Source organism: Macaca nemestrina, chromosome 1, assembly GCF_043159975.1.
Source record: "Macaca nemestrina isolate mMacNem1 chromosome 1, mMacNem.hap1, whole genome shotgun sequence".
Classification (NCBI taxonomy): domain Eukaryota; kingdom Metazoa; phylum Chordata; class Mammalia; order Primates; family Cercopithecidae; genus Macaca; species Macaca nemestrina.
This window is the reverse complement of record NC_092125.1, coordinates 213051578-213070845: the sequence shown is the minus strand read 5'-3', so window position 1 is coordinate 213070845 and position 19268 is coordinate 213051578. Positions and strand designations below refer to the sequence as shown.

The 19268-nt window shown below is 38.4% G+C and overlaps 1 protein-coding gene across 41 annotated transcripts in view; it reads right to left on the bottom strand.

Annotated features, from left to right (window-relative positions):
* The window catches only part of LOC105483079 (eukaryotic translation initiation factor 4 gamma 3), a 369254-nt gene that overhangs the window by 142213 nt on the left and 207773 nt on the right, over window positions 1-19268 (bottom strand). For all 41 annotated transcript variants that reach the window (XR_011625213.1, XR_011625210.1, XR_011625212.1 and 38 more), the window contains one exon: window positions 16844-16966. Coding sequence is in view for 38 of the 41 variants with exons in the window: in XM_071099229.1 (XP_070955330.1) it covers window positions 16844-16966 (123 nt within the window). In the remaining 3 variants the exon portion in view is untranslated. The remainder of the gene's footprint in view (window positions 1-16843; window positions 16967-19268) is intronic.

The window sequence follows — 19268 nt, the reverse complement described above, 5'->3', positions numbered from 1 at the left end:
TACGCCATTCTCCTGCCTCAGCCTCCCAAGTAGCTGGGACAGCAGGCGCTCGCCACGTTGCTCGGCTAGTTTTTGGTATTTTTAGTAGAGACGGGGTTTCACCGTGTTAGCCAGGATGGTCTCGATCTCCTGACCTCGTGATCCGCCCTTCTCAGCCTCCCAAAGTGCTGGAATTACAGGCTTGAACCACCGCACCTGGCCCATTTTTCTTTACAAAGGGACATTGTTTTGCCCAGAAAGGGGGTCACCTTATTTTGTCTTCTATTTTAATCACATAAATGATAGAATACTTACAGAGGTGGTCATAGACAAGGGTCAACAACTATGCCCCTGGGGCCATATACCTGATTTTATACTGCCCACAAGGTAAGTTTCTACAATTTCAAATGTTGGCGGGGGAAGCAAGAGATAAACAGTATTTCTTGACACATGAAAATTATACAAAATTCAAATTTTGGTGCCCATAAATAACATGTTATTGGAAGAGACACACCCATCCATTTATATATTATCTATAACTGCTTTTGTGCCACAATGGCAGAATTGAAGAGTGCTAAAAGAGACAATATGGTTGCAAAGTCTAAAATATTTACTATCTGGCCCACTACAGAAAATATTCGCTGAGCTCTATTATAATTGATTTAGAGAAAGCCAGAGACTTCAAATAGTTACATAAATATAAGCAAAAAGTTGATTTACTGTTATCATAAGAATACCATTCAATGACTTTAAAATAATCCTGTATAGGCCAGGCGCGGTGGCTCAAGCCTGTAATCCCAGCACTTTGGGAGGCCGAGACGGGTGGATCACGAGGTCAGGAGATCGAGACCATCCTGGCTAACACGGTGAAACCCCGTCTCTACTAAAAAACACAAAAAACTAGCCGGGCGAGGTGGCGGGTGCCTGTAGTCCCAGCTACTCGGGAGGCTGAGGCAGGAGAATGGCGTAAACCCGGGAGGCGGAGCTTGCAGTGAGCTGAGATCCGGCCACTGCACTCCAGCCTGGGTGACAGAGCAAGACTCCGTCTCAAAATAATAATAATAATAATAATCATAATCATCATCCTGTATAAATACCTCATGTATTTAACACATATAAAATATGTGGATGAACAAGTATAGCCTCCACTGAGAAACACCATGAAGGTTAAGAAACAAAACAAAGGCCAGGCACGGTGGCTCATGCCTGTAATCCCAGCACTTTGGGAGGCTGAGGTGGGTGGATCACGAGGTTAAGATTTCAAGACCAGTCTGGCCAAGACAGTGAAACCCCGTCTCTACTAAAAATACAAAAATTAGCTGGACGCGGTGGCAGGCACTTATAATCCCAGCTACTCGGGAGGCTGAGGCAGAAGAATTGTTTGAACTCAGGGGACGGAGGATGCAGTGAGCCGAGATCGTGCCACTGCACTCCAGCCTAGGCAACAGAGTGAGACTCCGTCTCAAAAAAAAAGCAGCAGCAAAACAATAGTATATTTAACAATGCCAGGAAAAAGTACCAAAACATGCTTCTTTCTTAAGGAGGAATTTCTCCCATTCTCTCATTAGAAATGTGTGTGTCAATATATGCGTATTTCCTCCTGATGTTTAACTTGCACAAAACACTATGAACCCACTCAAGGCTAAGACAAAATTCCTGGGTTCATGGAGCTTACATTCTAACAAAGGAAACATATGGCATAAACCACAAAATTAATCATTTAATTACCATAAGTACAAATGCTTTACTGGGGAAGTAAGAGTACAAAGATGACCCATAATCTGGGGTTCTGACTGTGATGTGTGTGAGGAAGATATTCTGAGTAAGCAACATTCAGGCTGAGTTTCAAATAATCAATGTGAATGTTGGCATGTAGGAAGAAGGGCAGGTAGACGCATCTCATGCAGAGAGAACACATGTATGAAAGCTCTAAAAGGAAAAGTATTCCGTGATCACCTACCTTATGTAAAAGGTAAGAGGGATGCAGAAAAAACAGAGGAATCTGGTGTGAAATGAGGCAGGCAGGAGCCAGGCAGATGGGCCTTACAGGCCAGACCAAGAGTTTTGGTCTTTATCCCCATAGCAATGGGAAGCCAGGGCCAGGTTTTAAGCAGCAATGTGATATAATCAGATTTGTGTTTTATTTTGTAGGTATTTTTTCTTTTTCTTTTTTTTTTTGAGACAGAATCTCACTCTGTCACCCTGGCTGGAGTGCAGTGGCGCAATCACAGCTCACTGCAGCCTCGACCTCTTGAGTTCAAGTGTTCCTCTCACCTCAGCCTCCTAAAGCAGCTAGGACCACAGGTGTGTACCAACATGCCCAGCGATTTTTTTTCTATTTTTTGTAGAGTTGGGGTCCCAGTATTTTGCCTGGGCTGGTCTTGAACTCCTGGGCTCAAGTAATCCTCCCGCCTCAGCCTCCTAAAATGTGGAGATTACAGGCATGAGCCATCACACCTGGCTGATATTTTATAAAGATAATTCTGACCACTGCATGGAGAATGAACTAGAGCAAGGAATCAGCAGTCACAAGAAAACAGTTTTCAAAGTAACTTCAGTAGTCCAAGGGCAATAATTTTGGTGGTAATAATGGGGGGCAGTGACTGAATTTTACTTAAACTGACTGGGCTTGATTAGGTAACTGATGAGACATGGTAGAGAGGGGATCTATGAGGACAGAGGGGTAAAAAGAAAAACATTAGGTTTCTGGTTTCTGAGATAGGGGCCAGTCTGAGAAAGGGAACACTGGAGGAGACATAAGGTTTGGAAATCATAGGTTTGGTTAGAGGAAAACCATGAACTCCAGTTTTGAGGTTGAAGTGCTTGTGAAATACCTGAGTACAGAGATCAAGTCAAAAATTAGGTATCTAACCTGAAGTTCTGAAGTGTTCTCATAATATAATAATATATGACATGCCATAACAAGCACCTCCTTTCATACAAAGGCAATAAAAAAATAAATAATGACCATAGCAATAATATAATAGTAACAATAATTCCACTGAACTCTAAGGCAGGAATTATAGGATAAAGGACTACAACGGTCATCAGCCACATAGATCAGTTCTTTCTATACTAATTAATCCTATACTAATATGGTTTGACTGTGTCCCCACTCAAATCACATCTTGTAGTTCCCATAATCCCCATATACACTTCAAAAATTCTATGAATATGGACTCCTTGAAAGCAATGAAAGGTTGCCAAGGTCAGAAATGATGAGAGGAAACCCAGACACTCAAAATAAAAGCTTGATGGCTTAAGAAAAATGATTTTTAAAGTTCTTGGAGGCAAAAGGAACCCTCAAAACTATACAAATACATGGAAATTAAATAATCTGTTTCTAAATGATATCTGGGTTAATAATGAAATCAAGATGGAAAAATTATCTGAATCAAATGATAATGACACAAATTATCAAAACCTCTGGAGTACAGCAAAAGAAGTGCCAAGAGCAAAGTTTGCAGCACTAAATGCCTACATCAAAAAGTCTGAAAGAGCACAAACTGACAACCTAATGTGTGTGTACCTCAAGGAATTAGAAAAACAAGCACAAGCACAAACTAAACAAGACTCTGTCTCAAGAAAAAAAAAAAAGAAAAATAAAAATTGCAGCAAAACTAAATAAAATTCAAACAAAAAAAGCATTACAAAAGATCAATGAAATAAAACACTGGTTCTTTGAAAAAATAGATAGCCCATTCACTTGATTAACCAAGAAAAGAGAGAAGATCCAAATAAGCTCAATTAGAAATGGAACTGGAGACACTACAACAGACACCAGAGAAATAAAAAAGATCACTTGAGACTACTATGAACAACTTTATGCATACAAACTATAAAACCTAAAGGAAATGGATAAATTCCTGGAAACATACCACACTCCTACATTAAATCAGGAGGAAAGCGAAACCCTGAACAGACCAATGACAAGCAGCAAGATTGAATCAGATTTTTAAATTTGCAACACACAAAAAAAGCCTGGGACCAGATGGATTCATGGCTATATTCTACCAGACATTCAAAGAAGAATTGATACCAATCCTACTGAAACTATTCCAAGTGATTGGGAAAGAGAGAATCCTCCCTAAATCACTCTGTGAAGCCAGTATCACCCTGATACCTAAGCCAGGAAAGAACACACAAAAAAACAAAAACTACAGACCAATTTCCATGATGAACACAGATGTAAAAACTGTCAACAAAATACTAGCTAACCAAATGCAACAGCACATCAAAAAGATAATTTATCATGATCAAGTGGGTTTTATTTCAAGGATGCAGGGATGGTTTAACATATGTAAGTCAATAAATGTGATACATCACATAAAAAGAATTATAAACAAAAACCATATGACCATCTCAATAGATGCTGAAAAAGCATTCAACAAAATCCAGCATCCATTTATGATAAAATCCTCAACTAAGTGGGCATAAAAGGGACTTACCTCAAAATAGTAAAATCCATATATGATAGACCCACAGTCAATATCACACTGAATGAGAAAAAGTTGAAAGTATTCTCCCTGACAACAGGAACAAGACAGGGATACCTACTTTCACCACCTCTATTCAACATAGTTTTGGATGTTCCAGCTACAGCAATTAAGTAAGAGAAAGAAATAAAGGGCACCCAAATTGGAAAAGAGGAAGTCAAACTATCGCTGTTGGCAGATGATATAATTGTATACCTAGAAAACCCTGCCAGGCATGGTGGTTCACGCCTGTAATCCCAGCACTCTGGGAGGCCGAGGTGGGTGGATCACGAGGTCAGGAGATCGAGACCATCCTGGCTAACACGGTGAAATCCCGTCTCTACTAAAAATACAAAAAATTAATTGGGTGTGGTGGTATGCGCCTGTAGTCCCAGCTACTCAGAGGCTGAGGCAGGAGAATGGTGTGAACCCGGGAGGCGGAGCTTGCAGTGAGCTGAGATCCAGCCTGGGCGACAAAGCGAGACTCCGCCTCAAAAAAAAAAAAAAAAAAAAAAGAAAACCCTAGAGACTCCTTCAAAAGACTCCTAAATTTGATAAAGGAGTTCAGTAAAGTCTCAGGTTACAAAATCAATGGACACAAATCAGCAGCACTGCTATACACCAACAACGACCAAACTGAGAATTAAATCAAGAATTCAATACCTTTCATGACAGCTGCACAAATAAAATGAAATGCCTAGGAATATACTTAACCAAGGAGGTGAAAGATCTCTACAAGGAGAAATACAAAACATTACTGAAAGAAATCACAGATGACATAAACAAATGGAAATGCATCCCATAATCATAGACTGGAAGAATCAATGTTGTGAAAATGGCCATACTATACTAAAAGCAATCTACAGATTCAATGTAATTCTCATCAAAATACCAACATGTTTCACAGAATCAGAAAAAACAATCCTAAAATTCATAAGGAACCAAAAAAGGGCCCAAGTAGCCAAAGCAATCCTAGGCAAAAAGGAGAAATCTGTGAGCATCACATTACTTCAAATTATACAAGGTTACAGTAAACAAAACAACATGGTACTGGTATAAAAGTAGGCACATAAACTAATGGAACAGAATAAAGAACCCAGAAATAAAGCCAATAAAGTACAGCCAACTGATCTTCAACAAAGCATACAAAAACATAAATTGGGGAATAGACACCCTATTTAACAAATAGTGCTGGAAAAACTGGCAAACCTCATGTAAAAGACTGAAACTGGATCCCTATTTCTCACCTTATACAAAAATCAACTCAAGATAGATCAAAGACTTAAATATAAGACCTGAAACTGGAAAAATTCTAGAAGATAACATTGCAAAAACTCTTCTAGACATCAGCCCAGGCAAATTATTCATGACTAAGACCCCAAAGCAAATGCAACAAAAACACAAATAAATAAATGAAACCTAATTAAACTAAAAACCTGCACAGCTAAAGAAGCAATAGAGTAAAAAGACAACCCATAGAGATGCAAACTACACATCTGATGGACTGGCATCCAGAAATCTACAAGGAACTCAAACAAATCAACAATAATAATAATAATAATCCCATCAAAAAGTGAGCAAAGGACATGAATAGACATTTCTCAAAAGAAGATACATAAATTGGCCTACAAACAATATGAAAGAATGCTTAACATCACTAATGATCATGGAAATGCAAATTCAAACCACAAAGCGATACCATCTTACTGCTGCAAGAATGGCCATTATTAAAAAGTCAAAAAACAATAGATGCTGGTGTGGATGTGGGGAAAAGGGAATGCTTATACACTGCTGGTGGGAATGTAAAACTGGTGAGAATGCATAACCTCTATGGAAAACAGTACAAAGATTCCTTAAAGAGCTAAAAGTAGATCTACCATTTGATCCAGCAACCCCACTACTGGGTATCTACACAAAGGAAACGAAGTCATTATATGAAAAAGAGATTTGCAAACATACGTTTACAGCAGTACAATTCACAATTGCAAAGATGTGGAACTAACCTAAGTGCATTTTGATATATAAGTGTACATATCAAAAATAAATTCTGGCTGGGCACGGTGGCTCATGCCTGTAATCCCAGCACTTTGTGAGGTTGAAGTGGGCAGATCAACTGAGGTCAGGAGTTCAAGACCAGCCTGGCCAACATGCCAAAACCCTGTCTCTACTAAAAATACAAAAATTAGCCGGGCATGGTGGCAGGCACCTGTAATCCCAGCTACTCAGGAGGCTGAGACAGGCGAACTGCTTGAATCCAGGAGGCGGAGGTTGCAGTGAGCCAAGATCGTGCCACTGAACTCCAGCCTGGGCGACAGAGACTCTGTCTCAAAAAAGAAAAAGAAAAAAAATTCAGCTGGTGCAGTGGCTCGTAGCAGAAATATGGGAGGCTGAGGCAGGATTATCGCTTGAATTCAGGAGTTTGAGACCAGCCTGGGCAACACAGCGAGACCTTATCTTTACTGAAAATAAAAAACATTAGCCAGGCGTGGTGGCATGTGCATGTAGTCCCAGTTACTCAGAAGGCTGAGGCAGGAGGTGGGAGGATTGTTTGAGCCCAGGATGTCAAGGTTGCAGTGAGCTGTGACTGTGTCACAGCACTCTAGCCAGGGCAACAGACAAGACCCCGTCTCAAAAACAATAAATAAAACAGAAAATTTAACAATTCCATATAACAGAAGGCATGATTAACAAAGCTAAAACACAATCATCAAACAAGAAAAACATTTCAACATCTGTCAAAGGATTTATTTAACATGTAAATCACTCTTATAAATCTATCAGACAAAAATCATCACTCAAAAGACATGTGTACAACACACAATTCATATACCCACAAATAACTGGTGAACATCAAAAACTTCTTAACTTCATAAGAATACACAAAAATTAAACAAGATCTTGTTTTTTATTCTGTCAGATAAGCAATTATATAGGGAAAAGAGTATTCTCTTACACTGCTGGGTAAGAGATTAACTGGTACATTTCTGGAAGGTAGAAAATGACAACACAGTAACCCAAAAATAAGCAAACAAAGTTGTTCATCATAGCATTGTTAATATAGTGACAAACAAGAAACAATATGAATACCCGTCATGTAAATAAACTATGGTACATTAAAACAAAGGCATGTCATATAGACATTTTAATATAATCAAACATAAACATTTCTATGTGATCACTGAAAAAAATGCTAGTTTATAAAACGGCTTCCATAAGTATTAAATTATATGTTTGAGCTATGATCATGCCACTGCACTCCAGCCTGGGGAACAGAGTGAGACTCTGTCTCTAATTATAAAAACATATATATATATACACACACACACACACACACACACACACACACACAGAGATGTATATGTATATATGCACATGCACTAAAAGATATCTGAAAAGATATTCTAACAAAAGTTAACAATGGTTAATTCTTGCTAACAAGAGTTAGGATTAAGATTTCCTTCTTTACTACTCTTTTCCAATGAAGACCTATCATTTGTATAAAGTTATTTTAAGTTTGAAAATATATTTTAAATAAAAGACTAAGCCTGATAGTTTCTTGTGATCTTTCACAGAACTTTTTGTGATCACTTACAACTATCATAGTTGTCGGATGGCTACAAGTTCTAATACCGTTGCTCAACGTCCAATGTAGGCAGTAGGAACAGGAACTGTCACACACACAAAAATCTAAGTCACACTTTCTTTATAATTAGGATTCTGGTTTACAGCATTCAAGGTAAAATTAAATCACTATAAAAGCAAAAGCATTCACATAAATTGATGAAGAATTATGAGAAAACAGGTCAAAAGAAAAACACAAAATTTAATTTTACTAATGTATCCCATAGGCTTATTTTTATTGGGATACCCAAGCAACTTAAAACATACTTGCTCCACTGGCTTCTCAAAGAAGGTTAAGTATTTCAAAATAGCTGTAAATCAAATATTCTTTTCTTGCTTGCTTTAGGAAATTCCTACAGGCATTGAAGCTGGAGAATCTCAGATGTATTTAAAAATAACACATTTTTTAAAAACCATGTTGGAGACAGACCTGATGAAATAAACAACCTTGCTCTACAAATCTAAGTAGGAACCTTTGATGGTCTGTGTGCAAATTCTTTCAAAATAGTTTTTATTGGCCGGGTGTGGTGGCTCACGCCTGTAATCCCAGCACTTTGGGAGGCCGAGGCGGGTGGATCACGAGGTCAGGAGATTGAGACCATCCTGGCCAACATGGTGAAATCCCTTCTCTACTAAAAATATAAAAATTAGCTGGGCATGGTGGCGCATGCCTGTATCCCCCCTACTCAGGAGGCTGAGGCAGGAGAACACTTGAACCAGGGAGACAGAGGTTGCAGTGAGCCAAGATCGCACAACTGCACTCCAGCCTGGTGACAGGGCAAGTACTCCATCTCAAAAAAATAATAATTTTTATTACTGCATAACAGATGTACACAGCTTTAGTGTACACGTAAAAATTTAATGTACTTATATAATTTGAAGATAAATATTTGTCTTTTCTTTATGGTAGGAGCATTTGAATTCTTCTCTTCTAGCTATTTCAAACTGTACAACGGATTATTATAAACTATAGTCACCCTACTGATCTACCAAACATTAGGTCTTATTTCCTCTATCAAACCATATATTGTATACAAATTCATTTTAAACTATGAAACATCATAACAAAGCAAGGATCTCTGTTCATCATGATGAACAGAATAGGACACTTTTCAAATGTCCCATTTAAAAACTTTTGAGAGAACCCACCCCAGTTTAGATACCTATTTAAAGTCTACAAGGCTTTACATATTATTGAAAAGCACCATTTTTAAGTCAAGGGAGGTTACTAATGATAAGTTATTTCATTAAAGATAAAGAACAATATAATTTAATTTAGTAACCACTATTTTTATCGTAGTCACCACTAAAACAAAACCACACCCGTATGCTTTAAGGTACAGAATGCCATTAATTTATCAGTGCCTATGACTGAGATGACAAAATGAAATTTTGAAAGATTGGGTTTGTTTACAATATACTAGGTATCACCTTCAAATTTTTCATGCAGGAATGTAACTACTTACTGCACATATCAACTTATAACATGAATATCATAACCAAAGCTATAGACCCAATTCTAGGAAACTATTACTGCTAAACCATGGAATGAACTACAGTTGGCCCTTGAACAATTCAGGAGCTAGAGGAACTGACCCCACACAGTTAAAAATCTGTGTATAACTTTTGACTCCCCAAAAACTTAACTAATAACAGCCTACTGTTGACTGAAAGCCTTACCGATAAAACATATTTTTTCTCAGTATGTATGTATGTTTTATTATATACTATATTCTTACAATAATGTAAGCTAGAAGAAAATGTGTTTAAGAAAACCATTAGGAAGATAAAATACATTTACAACACTATACTGTATTCATCAATACCATAAGTTTACATCATCTGTTTATAAAATAAATCATCTGTCTAAAATGGTCAACCACAGCAGCAGACTTCGATCTATGGTAGATACCAAGCAATTCAACTTTTTCTTGTAAAGTTAGCACTTTTCTCTGCTTCTTGGAAGTACTGCCAGCATCACTGGTGGCACTCTGTATAGGTCCCATGGTGTTATTCAAGGTTTATGGCAATGCACTAAACACGATGAAAAAATATGCAAGAACAAAGAGAGATCACTATTTACTATGAGGCACAATTTACAAGAGAGTGAACTGCTCATCTGGAGATGATTAGTGTCACAGGGTATTTTAAGCAGATACTCTCAACGCTTGAGCTCACTAAAATAGCAACAGGAGGTGGCTATAAAATTACATTAGTACAGTATGTACTACAGTTAATTTTATGAAGTTAGGATGTAATATTGCCTCTTTTATTTATTCATTTATTTTTTGAGAGACATGGTCTTGCTATGTTGCCCAGGCTGGTCTCATACTCCTGGGCTGAAGCAACCCTCCCACCTCGACTTCCCAAAGTGCTGGGATTACAGGCGTGCACCACCATGTCCAGATTGCGTATTTATGTCTGTTGACACTTCTCTCAATTGCGAATGGCATCATATATGGTCTGTATTTGTGTACCTAAGTTTTGATAAACTTTAACTTTTATAATAGATTTGCATATATTTTATGGCACTAAATGAAAACATAGACTACATATATTTTATGCATCCATGACATATCTAAATTTTTCTTTTTTTGATAATTTTAGGCAGTATGTCATCTGGGAGTTTTCAAGTTATCACAATGTCCAAAACATTTTCCAATATATTTACTGAAAAAAATTATCATGTGAATGAACCCATTTTGTTCAAGGGTCAATTGTAATTAATAAATGGTCATGGAATTTAAGGTTTGCAGGTATCAACTTCATAAGCAGCTCAACAAAAGACTGAAAAACCTGCTGACTTTACTAATTTTCCCAAATGGTAGGAGAAATTGTATCTTGCCTAAGATATGCTATCAATCCATAATTTCCTACCCCAAAGCCCCATAGCATAGGACTCTCTCCCATGTTACAACTGTGTTTCATTACAAGAATAATTCTAGAAGCGGGGGGGAAAAGAGTATATCAAGAAGAAAGGTACATAATTCATTTTTTAAAATTAAGTGATCTTCGGCCGGGCATGGTGGCTCATGCCTGTAATCTCAGAGCTTTGGGAGGCTGAGGCGAGCAGATCACTTGAGATCAGGCATTCGAGACCAGTCTGGGTCAACATGATGAAACCCTGTCTCTACTAAAAATACAAAAATGAGCCAGCATGGTGGCACGTGCCTGTAATTCCAGCTACTTAAGAGGCCGAGGTTGCAGTGAGTCGAGATTGTGCCACTGCACTTGCACTCTAACCCAGGTGACAAAGTGAGTGAGACTCCATCTTAAATAAAATTTTAAAAAAAGTGATTTTTGATCCACCACTCATCCCCTTCGGAAGTAGACAATTTTGACATGGCATCATGTATTTATTTTTACCCTACAGGGTTTCCACGAAGACTATCAGGCATAATAGCTAGCTTATTTCTAAATACAGGGATATTCCTTATGCATTATTGTCATCATGAAGAGCTGAGATATTTGATACTGAGCGAGTAACAAAATTCTTCCTTCTTTCCCACTTTAATAGGTAAGAACTAAAAGGGAACTCTCAGATTATTTCGTACAATTCCTCATTTTACAGATGAAAAAATAGGGGTTTTAAGAACTTAACGTTCTGACCCAAGGTTATAAATCTAAGTAACAGAGTGAAAACCAGCAGCAAGTGTTCTAGTGCTCCATGATACCAGTCATGCACCTCCATCTATGCACTGTGATTCTCTGTACGGGAACATGTATATACACGTATGCATATTTCCTAAATATGTGAGAATATCTCTACTAGTTAGCCCACAGAAAATTTTAAGACTTATGAAGAACAGTTTGAAATTCTGTCTACTTCTTATTAGGGTAAAAACAGCAGCAGCAAAAATTTGTTTCTCTTCTCCATTCTCCTCACAGAAACCCAATGCAGTTTCCCTCAATTAGCTCATAGCTTGTGTCACAAATGAAATATAATTGCTCCCTCAGCATCCACTTTTAGGTCTGGCATATGTTTTTGAAACCCAGTTGTACCCTTTCTCCTTTGGCCTAGTTCAGATGTTTCCTTCCTGTGTAGTTGCTTGTGAAAGAGGCCGTTTGTTCCTCATCTCACTGATCCAGAACACAACACATCTCATAGCTGCTGACCATGATACAACCTAATGGTTAACACCAGACTCATGTAAATAAGTTCACCCTTGGAGAGTGTTTTCTTCAAACTAGCAAATCCATAACTCCAGTGAGGAAGCCTAACGGAGGACATGGACCTTAATAAAGGGACAGTCAGTCCCACAAGTCTTCCTTCTCTCTCTCTCCACCTGAGTTCCCTGATGTCTTCAGAGCTCCCCTATCAGTCTCCCATCACCACTGTAAACCTCTCTGGGATTAGGAAGTAGTAAATTTTTTTCTGTTTCATGCATTTTGGTTTCACTTCCTCATTATGTCTTATCTGACAAACACACCCAAATGTAACTTTTACCTGGTCAGGGCTCTCTTAGAGAGTGGCCATCCTGGTTTATGGCCATTCTTGACAGAGAGACCTCAAGACCAAATTAGATAAAAATCACAATGGCTTGACTGCTTGCCAAAATAAAACTCATTATCCCCCTCTTTAAACTTCCCCATGTATACTCAATATTACGTTTCACCACAAAAGAGGTATTTTTAAACATGAAGAGGCATCCCTGACTCTCTCTCTCCCTTACATCTAGAGAAAACTTACATCCCCATTTACATGTGCCGTACTGATTATGCCTGCTGTGCTGGCATTAACAATAGCATTGCCACTCATTTCCACAATTGCCCCAATTTAGATGGTAAACTATATGGTCATCCTTTTTAGAGTCCTTATCTAGTTAATAATTAATTGCTAAACATCTCTCCAACTGGTTTCCTCTCCTTCAACTAATTTCTCACCTGAAATATAATAATAGCCTCCCTTCATCTAATTTCCCATTTTTGCACATGCTGTTCCTCTGTCTAAATACCCCTTTCCCTTTCATTTTGTGAATACCCATGAAAGTTAGATCAAATGGCGTCTCTGCGGTAAAGCCTTCCCACATTCTTCCAGTCATTCTCTGTGCCTCCTGAAATAATTGCAATACTAATAACAGATATTTGCTGAATACTCATTGTGCACCACACAGTGAACTTAAACAATTTTTAAACATTTTGTCTCATTTAATCCTCTCTGTTTGATAGGTTTTACTTTTTAAATGTAGAAGGTAATGCCCTGGGATAAAGTAATTGGGCTAAAGTTACAAAGCTAAGCAGTGGAACCGAGACTTGAAACCCAGTATGTCTGATTCCAAGTCAAAGTTTTAAACCTCCTCCCTGTTCTATTTTACATGTACCACCACCATTAATGGGTTTCTGATATCTGTGCTACAATTCTGCCCCACTTGGTCACCTCTGCACCAGTCAGGTCTTAGTAACGGGTCTTCTGTTTCCCTTTACAGAGACTGGGACTTCCCTCGGTGATAGGGAAAGGCTTGGCTATCCACAGCATAAGCGATTATATCTAACTCAAAGCAGGTACTCTAAGTCCAGTACTACAGTATTTACTGTTTAATCCTAAATTCTTACGCAGATGGCTGTCTCATCTGTAGTCTTCTAACCAGACATGATTCTGTATTTATCTAGATTGATGTCAAAATTGAAAACTAGTAAAACTGAAGTTAAATCTAGTGAGTTTTCTTTGACTGGCAGAGTGCTACTTTGTTAATGAAATTAATTGCCAATATTTTTAACTTGCAGCTTTTTTACACATAACTAAAGATTTGTAGCTTCTTCTGAAACACTGGGTCAACAGTTTTTTTTTTTTTTTTTGAGACAGAGTCTCTCTCTGTTGTCCAGGCTGGAGTGCAGTGGCACTATCTCGGCTCACTGCAACCTCTGCCTCCAAGGTTCAAGCGATTCTCCTGCCTCAGCCTCCTGAGTAGCTGGGATTACAGGTGCCTGCCATCACGCCTGGCTAGCTTTTTTGTATTTTTAGAAGAGATAGGGTTTCACCATGTTGGCTAGCATGGTTTCAAACTTCTGACCTCAAGTGATCTGCCTACCTCGGCCTCCCAAAGTGCTAGGATTACAGGCGTGAGGCGCTGCATCCAGCCCTCTGTGTACCACTTTCTATGACGTTCCAGAAAATGAGGTCAAATGTCAGTTGCCATCATCATGATTGTGCTGCTGTTTTTCTTAAGAGGAAAATGAAATATCTCTAGTACACATGTCTCTGCTAAAAAGCTATTCGTTCATTCTATGAATTTCATGCATTTGGATTTAAATACAAGTCACCTAATAAACTTATGTGTTATAACTGATGTTACACTTCTCAAAAAGAACTACCAACATTACAACTATTGACTGATGGCCTTCATCTGCTCAAAGTGTAGATTCAATGTTCTTTATGATTACAGAGAAATATACACTCATATTCAGAACCACAGTCTCTGGGGAAAGACAAAGAGCAAAAAGATTTCTGTAGCTAAACACAGAGGGATGCCAGAAGAGGGTGGGAACCAAGCTTGGAAGGTTAAAGGAAACCAATCACATCCCAGAGGGCATTTAAGTGCAAAAAGACACATATATGTCCAGATTGAGAATTTAAACAGAAATCAACAAAGGATTGTCTATCCTTTATCTGGCTTGACAGTAGCAACATTTTAATGTTTGAAAATACAGACTAAAATTTGACTGCACTGATCAACTAATCCCAAAGTTTTGCTATAGTGTATTCCCACCTAACAGAACACATATATAGATTACTTCAATTTGGAAATTTTGCTTATCCCATGCTTACTTCCAGGGAAGAGACTAAATATAAGACCTTCTTAATCATTCCAAAATTGGAATGTTCCTAGGGGAATAATGAGGAATGATGAAGAATTATTAACATGAACTTACAACTCACATGTCCAGATGCACATATATACTCATCTGGATAATGAAAGACTGAGATAAATGACAGCTAGATACCATCATTTCCAAGAGAAAACACATCGTTACAACAAAGTACTAAATTTAAGGCTTTCTCAAATTCACAGATTTCCAAGGGGCTCTAAACTCAGCTGTTTGTGACTTTGGTATTTAAGAACATTTTTATGAACTTTTTATTTTTGTCTGTACTACTAAAATTAAGTCAGTAGTCTATCATTCTGAAATGCTTTATATACGATCATCTGTATCACTTGTTTGTAAACTGGGCTCCAAGGAACCCCTTTACCATCCAAGCATAAAACAGGAGAGAGAGAGCAGCCCCCTACTCCTTAATAGCTTTCTTTTTATCTGTTTCTAGACACGAGGATTTCACTTTAGACCATTTTTTTAAAGGGACAGGATCTTCCTATGTTGCCCAAGCTGGAATCAAGGAATCCTCCTGCTAAGCCTCCCAAATAGCTGGGATTATCGGCATGCACCACTGTACCTGCAATTGGCTTCACTTTAGACAATTTTTAAGATGTGAAAACCATGTGTCTCTAAATCATTTATCAAAATTTAAAGTGACATAGGAATGAAATACAATTTTTTTTTTTTAAAAGGCAAAGTCTCTCTCTATTGCCCAGGCTGGGGAGTACAGTGGCACAATCTTGGCTCACCACGGCCTCCGCCTCCTGGGTTCAAGCAATTCTCCGGCCTCAGTTTCCTGAGTAGCTGAGATTATAGGCACATGCCACCATGCCCAGCTAATTTTTGTAATTTTTAGTACAGATAGGGTTTCACCATGTTGGCCAGGCTGGTCTTGAACTCCAGACCTCGGATGATCTGACCCACCTCAGCCTCCCAAAGTGGTGGGATTACAGGATTACAGGCGTGAGACGCACGCGCTGCCCAGCCTTGAAATACAAATCTTGTCAGATTTGCAGAATTCTAATCTCTATTATAGTTTACTAAACTCCAGTTCCTTCTACAATATCTTGATTTCTAAAAACAAGAAAGTAAAATCTTAGGAGATTATGATAACCACATTCTTCACCAGGAAGAAAAAGGTGCCTAACTGACAATTTATTATATTCAACCAACTGTAGATAAAAAGGAAAAAAACATTTTTTAATAAAAACATAATAGAAATTTAAAAATAATATAGTATGACAACCACTTATACTGTATTAGATATTATAAGTAATTTAGAGATTATTTGAGTATATGGGAGGATGTGCACTGTTTATATGCAAATACTATGCCATTTTACATAATGAACTTGAACAACCACGAATTTTGGTACTGGGGAGGGGGCTTCTTTGAACAAATCCCCTGAGGATAACAAGAGATGACTGGAATTAAAGAAGACACTCTCCACTCAAGAAGCTCATTTATGTAGTTCTAAAATATAAGAAGTATACCTGTTATACATCCTAATATGCTCTCAATAACACAGGCAATCATCTCAAGCAACAGTGTTTGGTAAAATGTTAAATTCTCAATCTTAATGTTTGCATTAACGAAGTGTGCAGCACTTAAATCCTAAGGTTCCATGTGAAATGTGAAATACTCATTTAATGATGAGATTTTCACAAGAATACAGCTCCTTTTGGTATCATGCAATAGTTCATTAAGAAGAGTGGTAGCACCTCACCTGTGCTCTGATTGTGAAAACAATACATAAATATATTAACAATAAAAATTTAAAAATATTATAATTTGCAAAGAGAAAAAACATGTCTGTTTAAATACCATTTAGATATTCGAGGCTGCGAGACAACTGATGGAAATGAAAAGTACAGAAAGTGGCTATAGAAGAAAGAAGAATTCAGTAGAGGTTAGTGAACAAATAGTGCCATCCATTACAACTCACTATGTCTTACCTGAGGAGGAGTAGGTGTGGACGTGGGTCTTCCTATGGGTGGAGTAGGATTTCTGCTGCCACCTCCAGACATAATCTCCTCTGTTATGTCTTTACCTCCCTGGTTTGGATCCCGAATTCTTATCTATAAGGTTAAATAAAATGGCATATGTACAGATGAGTGTCTTAGTAGCAAATTTACAGGCATATGAGTGAGTTAAAGGTGCAAACTGGGAAACCTGTCAAATATCAAAGGTGATAATCACCACTTTCGACTTTATTTCAATCACAGATCCATCATATAAATGTAGGCCATTAGCTCTGACATGAACTAATTAGAATAACAAGCTAAAATGAAACCTAATTGGCTGGATTTCTAGGTCAAAAAGGCAAACTATTAATATTTATACTTGTTTTGTAAGAACCTGTTGGACTGATTTTATTTACCATATAAGTTTCATAAAATGCTTTTAATATATGAAAGTTACTGCATAGATAAAAGTTCTTTTTTTTTTTTTTGAGACAGTCTCGCTCTGTCACCCAGGCTGGAGTGCAGTGGCGCGAAGTCAGCTCACTGCAATCTCCGCCACCCAGGTTCAAGCGATTTTTGTGCCTCAGCCTCCCATGCTAGGATTACAGGCGTGAACCACAGCACCTGGCCTAGAATAAAGTTTTAAATGCTGTAAATGATTCTCTGAAGTTCTTTACCAAAATAAAAAATGTAAATACCCTACGAGTGAGGAATAATTTATCCTGAAAACAACCTTATATACTATGTAATAATGCTGACTGCAATCATGCCTTTTCCAGCAAAGACTGGAAAAAGGTTGATCGAGAACAGAATAGCTCAAAAATTATCTTACGTCAGCCAGGCGCGGTGGTTCACACCTGTAATCCCAGCACTTGAGGAGGCTGAGGCGGGCGGATCACAAGGTCAGGGGATCGAGACCATCCTGGCTAACACGGTGAAACCCCGTCTCTACTAAAAATACAAAAAATTAGCCAGGCATGGTGACACATGCCTGTAGTCTCAGCTACTCAGGAGGCTGAGGCGAGAGAATCACTTGAACCCGAGAGGCGGAGGTTGCAGTAAGCCAAGATCGCGCCACTGCACTCCAGCCTGGGCAATAGGGCAAGACTCTGTTTCAAAAAAATAAAAATTATCTTAGGTCCTTAGGATTAAACACTTAACAGTCAGTAAAAAGAATGAGGCAGATCTGGCCGGGCTCACGCCTGTAATCCCACCACTTTGGGAGGCCGAGGTGGGCGGATGACCTGAGGTCAAGAGTTTGAGACCAGCCTGGCCAACATGGTGAAACTCCGTCTCTACTAAAAATACAAAAATTAACCAGGTGCAGTGGTAGGCACCTATAATCCCAGCTACTCAGGAGGCTGAGGCAGGAGAATAGCTTCAACACGGGAGGCGGAGGTTGCAGTGAGCTGAGATGGCACCACTGCACTCCAGTCTGGAGGACAAGAGCAAGACTTTGTCTCAAAAAAAAAAAAAAAAGAATGAGGCAGATCTACATGAACTGAACTGACACAGAATAATCATTAAGATGTGCTGGTAGGTGAAAAAATGCAATAAGCACAGAAGTGTGTATGGTCTTATTTTAATTTTTTTAAACGCTACCCTATGCTTACAGATATCAGTGGAGTTGGTGCTGTAAAGGAGATAAGTGTCTGCGTCTAGGCATTGTATTCTGGGAGAATGCTAAGATATAAAGGACCACTGTTGTTCATTACCACCATACCTTAATCAAGGCAGTCCACACTTCTTGAGAATTTTAAGGAATTCACTAATGAAACTACCTGGATCTGGAAGTTTTTAGGGGAGTCCTTCAATTAAGACTTCTAATGCCAGCTATTGTTCGGGTATGGAAAATTATTTCTAATACACTTTTAAGTATAGCTTTAATTCATTTATTCTACTTTCTTCTTTAGAAACATCCGTAACTACCGTCTTCCAGTTTCATTATTTCTTCTATTCATTTTTCTGCATTCTGAGAGTGTTCTTCAAGTCCAACTTCTATCATGCTGATTCAACATTACCAAAGCATATAGTTTCCCGACTGTAGTGTCATGATACATTGTCATGTGCTGTTCATTATGATATATGCACAAGTAATTTGTTTCTAATAATAAAAACAAGTTTTAAACCAAAGTCTTGAACCTCATTATTATTTTCTTGTTTGTTTACTTGAGATACAGTTTCACACTGTCGCCCAGGCTGGAGTGCAGGGGCCTGATCTCACTGCAACCTCTCCCTCCCAGTTTCAAGTGATTCTCGTGCCTCAGCCTCCTGAGTAGCTGGAATTACAGGCGCGAGCCTCCACACCCGGCTAATTTTTGTATTTTTAGTAAAGATGGGTTTTCTCCATGTTGGCCATGCTGCTCTCGAACTCGTTTCCTCAAGTGATCTACCCATCTTGGCCTCCAAAGTGCTA